The 9,301-nt window shown below is 48.3% G+C and overlaps 1 protein-coding gene across 2 annotated transcripts in view; it reads right to left on the bottom strand.

Moving 5' to 3' along the window:
- The window catches only part of tmem184ba (transmembrane protein 184ba), a 31,098-nt gene that overhangs the window by 18,710 nt on the left and 3,087 nt on the right, over positions 1–9,301 (bottom strand). For both annotated transcript variants that reach the window (XM_029699216.1, XM_029699218.1), the window contains exons 2-3: positions 7,388–7,639; positions 5,036–5,201 (exon numbers count right to left, since the gene is read on the bottom strand). In XM_029699216.1, the coding sequence (XP_029555076.1) occupies positions 5,036–5,201; positions 7,388–7,639 (418 nt within the window). The remainder of the gene's footprint in view (positions 1–5,035; positions 5,202–7,387; positions 7,640–9,301) is intronic.

Below are 9,301 nucleotides of genomic sequence, written 5' to 3'. Positions count from 1 at the left end.
TGTCATGTTGTGTAACAGACAGTATGGGAGGGTGAGTGTCAGTGTGTGTAACAGACAGTATGGGAGGGTGAGTGTCAGTGTGTGTAACAGACAGTATGGGAGGGTGAGTGTCAGTGGTGTGTTTAACAGACAGTAGGGAGGGTGAGTGTCAGTGTGTGTAACAGACAGTATGGGAGGGTGAGTGTCAGTGTGTGTGTAACAGACAGTATGGGAAGGTGAGTGTCAGTGTGTGTAACAGACAGTATGGGAGGGTGAGTGTCAGTGTGTGTAACAGACAGTATGGGAGGTGAGTGTCAGTGTGTGTACAGACCAGTATGGGAGGGTGAGTGTCAGGTGTGTGTAACAGACAGTATGGGAGGGTGGAGTGTCAGTGTGTGTAACCAGACAGTATGGGAGGGTGAGTGTCAGTGTGTGTAACAGACAGTATGGGAGGGTGAGTGTCAGTGTGTGTAACAGACAGTATGGGAGGGTGAGTGTTAGTGTGTGTACAGACAGTATGGGGGGTGAGTGTCAGTGTAGTATGTGTAACGACAGTATGGGAGGGTGAGTGTCAGTGTGTGTAAAGACAGTATGGGAGGGTGAGTATCAGTGTGTGTAACAGACAGGTAATGGGAGGTGGTGAGTGCCAGTGTGTGTAAACATACAGTATGGGAGGGTGAGTGTCAGTGTGTGTGTAACAGACAGTATGGGAGGTGAGTGTCAGTGTGTGTAACAGACAGTATGGGAGGGTGAGTGTCAGTGTGTGTAACAGACAGTATGGGAGGGTGAGTGTCAGTGTGTGTAAAGACAGTATGGGAGGGTGAGTGTCAGTGTGTGTAACAGACAGTATGGGAGGGTGCAGTGTCAGTGTGTGTAACAGACAGTATGGGAGGGTGAGTGTCAGTGTGTGTAACAGACAGTATGGGAGGGTGAGTGTCAGTGTGTGTAACAGACAGTATGGGAGGGTGAGTGTCAGTGTGTGTAACCGACAGTATGGGAGGATGAGTGTCAGTGTGTGTAACAGACAGTATGGGAAGGTGAGTGTCAGTGTGTGTAACAGACAGTATGGGAGGGTGAGTGTCAGTGTGTGTAACAGACAGTATGGGAGGGTGAGTGTCAGTGTGTGTAACAGACAGTATGGGAGGGTGAGTGTCAGTGTGTGTAACAGACAGTATGGGAGGGTGAGTGTCAGTGTGTGTAACAGACAGTATGGGAGGGTGTGTCAGTGTGTGTAACAGACAGTATGGGAGGGTGAGTGTCAGTGTGTGTAACAGACAGTATGGGAGGTGAGTGTCAGTGTGTGTAACAGACAGTATGGGAGGGTGAGTGTCAGTGTGTGTGTGTGTAACAGACAGTATGGGAGGGTGAGTGTCAGTGTGTGTAACAGACAGTATGGGAGGGTGAGTGTGAGTGTGTGTAACAGACAGTATGGGAGGGATAGTGTCAGTGTGTGTAACAGACAGTATGGGAGGGTGAGTGTCAGTGTGTGTAACAGACAGTATGGGAGGGTGAGTGTCAGTGTGTTTGTAACAGACCAGTATGGGAGGGTGAGTGTCAGTGTGTGTAACAGACAGTATGGGAGGGTGAGTGTCAGTGTGTGTAACAGACAGTATGGGCGGGGGAGTGTCAGTGTGTTATGTAACAGACAGTATGGGAGGGTGAGTGTCAGTGTGTGTAACAGACAGTATGGGAGGGTGAGTGTCAGAGTGTGTAACAGACAGTATGGGAGGGTGAGTGTCAGTGTGTGTGTAACAGACAGTATGGGAGGGGGAGTGTCAGAGTGTGTAACAGACAGTATGGGAGGGTGAGTGTCAGTGTGTGTAACAGACAGTATGGGAGGGTGAGTGTCAGAGTGTGTAACAGACAGTATGGGAGGGTGAGTGTCAGTGTGTGTAACAGACAGTATGGGAGGGTGAGTGTCAGTGTGTGTAACATACAGTATGGGAGGGTGAGTGTCAGTGTGTGTAACAGACAGTATGGGAGGGTGAGTGTCAGTGTGTGTAACAGACAGTATGGGAAGGTGAGTGTCAGTGTGTGTGTAACAGACAGTATGGGAGGGTGAGTGTCAGTGTGCGTAACAGACAGTATGGGAGGGTGAGTGTTAGTGTGCGTAACAGACAGTATGGGAGGGTGAGTGTCAGTGTGTGTGTAACAGACAGTATGGGAGGGTAAGTGTCAGTGTGTGTAACATACAGTATGGGAGGGTGAGTGTCAGTGTGTGTGTAACAGACAGTATGGGAGGGTGAGTGTTAGTGTGTGTAACAGACAGTATGGGAGGGTGAGTGTTAGTGTGTGTAACATACAGTATGGGAAGGTGAGTGTTAGTGTGTGTAACAGACAGTATGGGAGGGTGAGTGTCAGTGTGTGTGTAACAGACAGTATGGGAGGGTGAGTGTCAGTGTGTGTAACAGACAGTATGGGAGGGTGAGTGTCAGTGTGTGTAACAGACAGTATGGGAGGGTGAGTGTCAGTGTGCGTAACAGACAGTATGGGAGGGTGAGTGTCAGAGTGTGTAACAGACAGTATGGGAGGGTGAGTGTCAGTGTGTGTAACAGACAGTATGGGAGGGATAGTGTCAGTGTGTGTAACAGACAGTATGGGAGGGTGAGTGTCAGTGTGTGTAACAGACAGTATGGGAGGTGAGTGTCAGTGTGTGTAACAGACAGTATGGGAGGGTGAGTGTCAGTGTGTGTGTGTAACAGACAGTATGGGAGGGTGAGTGTCAGTGTGTGTAACAGACAGTATGGGAGGGTGAGTGTTAGTGTGTGTAACAGACAGTATGGGAGGGTGAGTGTCAGTGTGTGTAACAGACAGTATGGGAGGGTGAGTGTCAGTGTGTGTGTAACAGACAGTATGGGAGGGTGAGTGTCAGTGTGTGTAACAGACAGTATGGGAGGGTGAGTGTCAGTGTGTGTAACAGACAGTATGGGAGGGTGAGTGTCAGTGTGTGTAACAGACAGTATGGGAGGGTGAGTGTCAGTGTGTGTAACAGACAGTATGGGAGGGTAAGTGTCAGTGTGTTTAACAGACAGTATGGGAGGGTGAGTGTCAGTGTGTGTAACAGACAGTATGGGAGGGGTGAGTGTTAGTGTGTGTAACAGACAGTATGGGAGGGGGAGTGTTAGTGTGTGTAACAGACAGTATGGGAGGGTGAGTGTCAGTGTGTGTGTAACAGACAGTATGGGGGGTGAGTGTCAGTGTGTGTAACAGACAGTATGGGAGGGTGAGTGTCAGTGTGTGTAACAGACAGTATGGGAAGGTGAGTGTCAGTGTGTGTAACAGACAGTATGGGAGGGTGAGTGTCAGTGTGTGTAACAGACAGTATGGGAGGGTGAGTGTCAGTGTGTGTAACAGACAGTATGGGAGGGTGAGTGTCAGTGTGTGTAACAGACAGTATGGGAGGGTGAGTGTCAGTGTGTGTAACAGACAGTATGGGAGGGTGAGTGTCAGAGTGTGTAACAGACAGTATGGGAGGGTGAGTGTCAGTGTGTGTAACAGACAGTATGGGAGGGGGAGTGTCAGTGTGTGTAACAGACAGTATGGGAGGGTGAGTGTCAGTGTGTGTAACAGACAGTATGGGAGGGTGAGTGTCAGGTGTGTAACAGACAGTATGGGAGGGTGAGTGTCAGTGGTTGTGTAACATACAGTATGGGAGGGTGAGTGTCAGTGTGTGTAACATACAGTATGGGAGGTGAGTGTCAGTGTGTGTAACATACAGTATGGTGAGGGTGAGTGTCCAGTTCCTGTGTGTAACAGGACAGTATGGGAGGGTGAGTGTCAGTGTGTGTAACAGACAGTATGGGAAGGTGAGTGTCAGTGTGTGTAACAGACAGTTATTGGAGGGTGAGTGTCAGTGTGTGTAACAGACAGTATGGGAGGGTGAGTGTTAGGTGTAACAGACAGTATGGGAGGGTGAGTGTCAGTGTGTGTGTAACAGACAGTATGGGAGGGTGAGTGTCAGTGTGTGTAACAGACAGTATGGGAGGGTGAGTGTCAGTGGTGTAACAGACAGTATGGGAGGTGTGAGTGTGAGTGTGTGTAACAGACAGTATGGGAGGGTGCGTGTCAGTGTGTGTAACAGACAGTATGGGAGGGTGAGTGTCACTAGTGTGTGTAACAGACAGTATGGGAGGGTGAGTGTCAGTGTGTGTAACAGACAGTATGGGAGGGTGAGTGTCAGTGTGTGTAACAGACAGTATGGGAAGGGTGAGTGTCAGTGTGTGTAACAGACAGTATGGGAGGGTGAGTGTCAGTGTGTGTTGTAACAGACAGTATGGGAGGGTGAGTGTCAGTGTGTGTAACAGACAGTATGGGAGGGTGAGTGTCAGTGTGTGTAACAGACAGTATGGGAGGGTGAGTGTCAGTGTGTGTAACAGACAGTATGGGAAGGTGAGTGTCAGTGTGTGTAACAGACAGTATGGGAAGGTGAGTGTCAGTGTGTGTAACAGACAGTATGGGAGGGTGAGTGTCAGTGTGTGTAACAGACAGTATGGGAGGGTGAGTGTCAGTGTGTGTAACAGACAGTATGGGAGGGTGAGTGTCAGTGTGTGTAACAGACAGTATGGGAGGGTGAGTGTCAGTGTGTGTAACAGACAGTATGGGAGGGTGAGTGTGAGTATTTAACAGACAGTATGGGAGGGTGAGTGTCAGAGTGTGTGTAACAGAAAGTATGGGCGGGTGAGTGCCAGTGTGTGTGTTGGTGAGTGTATACCTTGTGACTAGTAGTATTGCATAAGCCAGACCAGATAAACAGCTGACTCTCTGATAAGGGTGCAGGTTGTCTTCTTTCTCTGTGTGTGTGTCCCAGCAAGTTTGGTTGAGACCTCATCATTAGAGCTGCCCTGTAGGGTGAACAGGGTTGCTATGCAACAGGTTTTCCTACACAGAAATCTGAGCAGGCCTCAGAACAACAAGAGATAGAGCTGAGGCAGAGGAGTATTTAGCCATCTGTCCATGGGGCTACACCATGACCTCCACACACTGGGTGAGGAAGTATCACAATACAGCTGATCACCACGGTGAAGCCATTCACTTCTGTTCTACGCTAGTCTCTTACCCTCATAGCAGTCCCTGACGGTGTCAAAGTAGACATAGTACTCCTCGTTAGTGAAGAAGAGGAGGCTGAGCCAGGAGTCAAAGGCATAGATGGGCACGATGAAGAGGATCCGCACGATGTGTCTCTGCTCATTAGGAGAACTGTAGTACCGCAGGTGCATGTAGATCTGAGAGAGAGAGAGAGAGATGGCGAGAGGGAGGGAGTGAGATGGAAGGAGGGAAGGAGAGAGTGAGATGGAGGGAGGGAGAGAAGGAGAGAGACAGACGGATGGAGGGAGGGAGGGAGATGGCGAGGGAGGGAGGGAGGGAGATGGAGGAAGGGAGAGAGATGGAGAGAGGGAGGGAGAGAGAGACAAGAGATGGAGGGAGGGAACGAGAGAGAGAGAGAGATGGAGGGAGACGGAGGGAAGGAGAGAGAGACGGAGGGAGGGAGGGAGGGAGGGAGGGAGGGAGAGACAGAGAGAGAGAGAGAGAGAGAGATGGAGGGAGAGACAGAGATGGAGGGAGGGAGAGACGGAGGGAGGGAGAGATAGAGACAGAGAGAGAAATGGAGGGAGGGAGGGAGGGAGGGGAGAAAGAGAGAGATAGATGGAGGGAGGGAAGAAGAGAGAGAGATGGAGGGAGGGAGAGAGGGAGAGAGAGAGAGAAATGGAGGGAGGGAGGGAGGGAGGGAGGGGAGAAAGAGAGAGAGAGAGAGATAGATGGAGGGAGGGAAGGAAGAAGAGAGAGATGGAGGGAGGGAGAGAGGGAGAGAGAGAGAGATGGAGGGAGGGAGAGGGGGAGAGAGAGAGAGATGGAGGGAGGGAGAGGGGGAGAGAGATGGAGGGAGGGAGAGAGATGGAGGGAGGGAGAGAGGGAGAGAGAGACGGAGGGAGGGAGGGAGTCAGAGGGAGAGAGGGAAGGAGAGGGAGACAGAAAGAGAGATGGAAAGAGGGAGGGAGAGAAAGACAGTTTGAGTGTGTCAAGAAAAGCAGCGTTGCAGTTCTTGACACACTCAAACTGGTGCGCCTGGCACCTACTACCATACCCTGTTCAAAGGCACTTAAATCTGTTTTGCCCATTCACCCTCTGAATGGCACACATACACAATCCATGTCTCAATTGTCTCAAGGCTTACAAATCCTTCTTTAACCTGTCTCCTCCCCTTCATCTACACTGATTGAAGTGGATTTAACAAGTGACATCAATAAAGGATCATAGCTTTCACCTGGATTCACCTGGTCAGTCTGTCATGGAAAGGTGTTCCTAATGTTGATACTCACTATTGTAAGTCGCTCTGGTTAGAAGCGTCTGCTAAATGACTAAAATGCATATTCAGTGTATATAGAGAGGAGGGTGGGGATAGAAATAGAGAGGGATAGAGTAAGAAACAAAACTTGTAAGAAGCCACCAGACTCTCATTCCAGACAGAAGGACAGGTAGCCTTTGACGCGGTGGGTGTGTGCAGTATGTGTTGACTTGTTCAGTTAAACAAACAGGGATTGGGTGTTGTTGCTAGGCAACCTGTGCTCTCTGAGCACTGCACAGATGCATCTATTCCTCCAGCATCACCCCAGGTGGAACCTGTAGTTACATAACCCTCCCTTCCTCCACTGTAAGGCCTACAGGGACAGGCAACACCTAGACACCTGAGTCAGCCACAGCCAAATATCGACAGAAACACCAAGTGGTGTTTATTTTTAGTGGATTGAGTGTTTTGTTTTGAGATGTGGGGAAATCAAATAAAATACAATAGTATTGGTCACATACACGTGTTTAGCAGATGTTATTACGGGTGTAGCAAAATGCTTGTGTTTCTAGCTCCGACAGTGCAGTAATATCTAACAAGTAATATCTAACAATTTCACAAACAATACACACAAATCTAAAGTAGAGGAATTAAAAAGATATAAATATTTGGACAAGCAATGTCGGAGCGGCATAGACTAAGATACAGTAGAATAGTATACAGTATATACATATGAGATGAGTAATGCCAGATATGTAAACATTATTAAAGTGACTAGTGTTCCATTCCTTAAAGTGGCCAGTGATTTCTAGTCTATGTTTATAGGCAGCAGCCTCTGATGTGCTAGTGATGGCTGTTTAACAGTCTGATGGCCCTGAGATAGAAGCTGTTGTTCAGTCTCTCGGTCCCAGCTTTGGCACTGGCTCTCGTGGTTGTTGTTCTTGATGATCTTTTTGGCCTTCCTGTGACATCGGGTGCTGAAGGTGTCCTGGAGGGCAGGTAGTTTGCCCCCGGTGATGCGTTGGGCAGATCGCACCACCCTCTGGAGAGCCCTGCGGTTGCGGGCGGTGCAGTTGCCGTACCAGGCGGTGATACAGTGTGTGTCTGTCTGTGTGCGTGTATTACCTGGTGGCAGGTGAAGAGTAGGGCGGTCCAGACGAAGAAGCCCGACACGGCCTGGGCAGCGGGGGTCATCAGGAAGGTGGGCTGTTCTGAGGTCAGCAGGGGGGCCTCTGGGAACCAGGAGATGTTTGGGCCCGGGGGGGTCATAGTAGGACGGGGACCAGGGGCCACACCCAGGGGGTAGTCCTCTCCAACCCCGACACCTAGTCCTAGCCGCTCAGACAGGGGCACGTCACGCCTCCACAGACGACTCATCTGGAGACAAGCGAACAGAAAGAACGCATGTCCTTTATGTCTACATTAATGATACATAAACAGTGTAGACATACGTTCTGATACATTCCAGTTATACTGTACATGTGGAAAGCAGAGCATTATTGGAGAGACTGTAACCATCAATCATCAACCAGATATCGATACTGTAATTTACGTTGATGAGAGCATCTGATGAAGGAAGAAAGACACAATAAGTCAGGTGTGTCGTACTGTTTACTGAAGAGTCAGAGAAAGAGAGAGCGATGGAGAGAGACCACTGTCAAAACAGTGTTTCACCCTACTACTAAACTGTTTAGAAAAGGCTTTTCCCTCCTGCCTAAAATTATTTGGTTTCTATTGACAGTTTTGGGTTAAACAGGCTGATCTGAAAGCATGTACTGTGTCATTCAACTTGTCTGATAACTACAGTATTTTCCTATGAAAGACCAAACACAAGGAAAATACAAAAATAGCATTTTATCATCGTGAATCCCTATTTCAAACCTAGTTTAGCATCAGATGTTTGTATTGCCAGGATCTGCCAGGCGATAACGACCTCAACGCCAGTTGGCGCTGTCATGGACATAATCATAGAAAAATAAGAAATACAGTCCACTTCAAAAGGCCACACAATAACACGTGAGACTAAAAATAGCCTGCTATGACTCATAATGCCTTTCTCAAGCACAACAGAGACCCTGAGACCACAGCAGTGGACAGCACATAGAGGACGTGTCTAAACTGACCTATCAGGGCTTGGCTGCCAAACCACATAGCAACCATAAGTCACATTAACAGCAGCATAGCATGAGTCATGACAAACTGTGCCAGTATATTGTTTCCACACACACACAGGTGTGTGTGTGTGTGTGTGTGTGTGTGTGTGTGTGTGTGTGTGTGTGTGTGTGTGTGTGTGTGTGTGTGTGTGTGTGTGAGAGAGAGAGAGATATACAGGGGTCATTTGTATTGGTTTGCAGAGAATCAGCAGATCAACATGCAGAAAAGGGCTGGAGTGAATGCATCAGTGGCAGACAGAGGGACACACACACACGACTGGGAAGTGAAGTTCTGCTGAGGCAAAGGGACATTGTGTCTCATTTGAAAGGCAAAAGGGCAGTCAGTGGAATGATGTGGCTGCCTGACAGACTGAGGAACACATAAAGCAACAGATGGAAGTGTGTGAGTGAGGTAATTATATTAGGTAATGATATGGGTCACTACCGTTCAAAAGTTTGGGGTCACTTCGAAATGTCCTTGTTTTTGGAAGAAAAGCACATTTTTTTGTCCATTTAAAATAACATCAAATTGATCAGAAATACAGTGTAGACATTGTTAATGTTGTAAATTACTATTGTAGCTGGAAACAGCAGATGTTTAATGGAATATCTACATAGACGTACGGAGGCCCATTATCAGCAACCATCACTCCTGTGTTCCAATGGCATGTTGTGTTTGCTAATCCAAGTTTATAATTTTAAAAGGCTAATTGATCATTAGAAAACCCTTTTGCAATTATGTTAGCACAGCTGAAAACTGTTGTCCTGACTAAAGATGCAATAAAACTGTCCCTCTTTAGACTAGTTGAGTATCTGGAGCATCAGCATTTGTGGGTTCGATTACAGGCTCAAAATGGCCAGAAACAAAGAACTTTCTTCCGAAACT

This window comes from Salmo trutta, chromosome 18 (genome assembly GCF_901001165.1).
Source record: "Salmo trutta chromosome 18, fSalTru1.1, whole genome shotgun sequence".
Lineage (NCBI taxonomy): Eukaryota > Metazoa > Chordata > Actinopteri > Salmoniformes > Salmonidae > Salmo > Salmo trutta.
The sequence above is the reverse complement of the archived record's forward strand: the minus strand, read 5'-3'. Positions and strand labels throughout refer to the sequence as shown.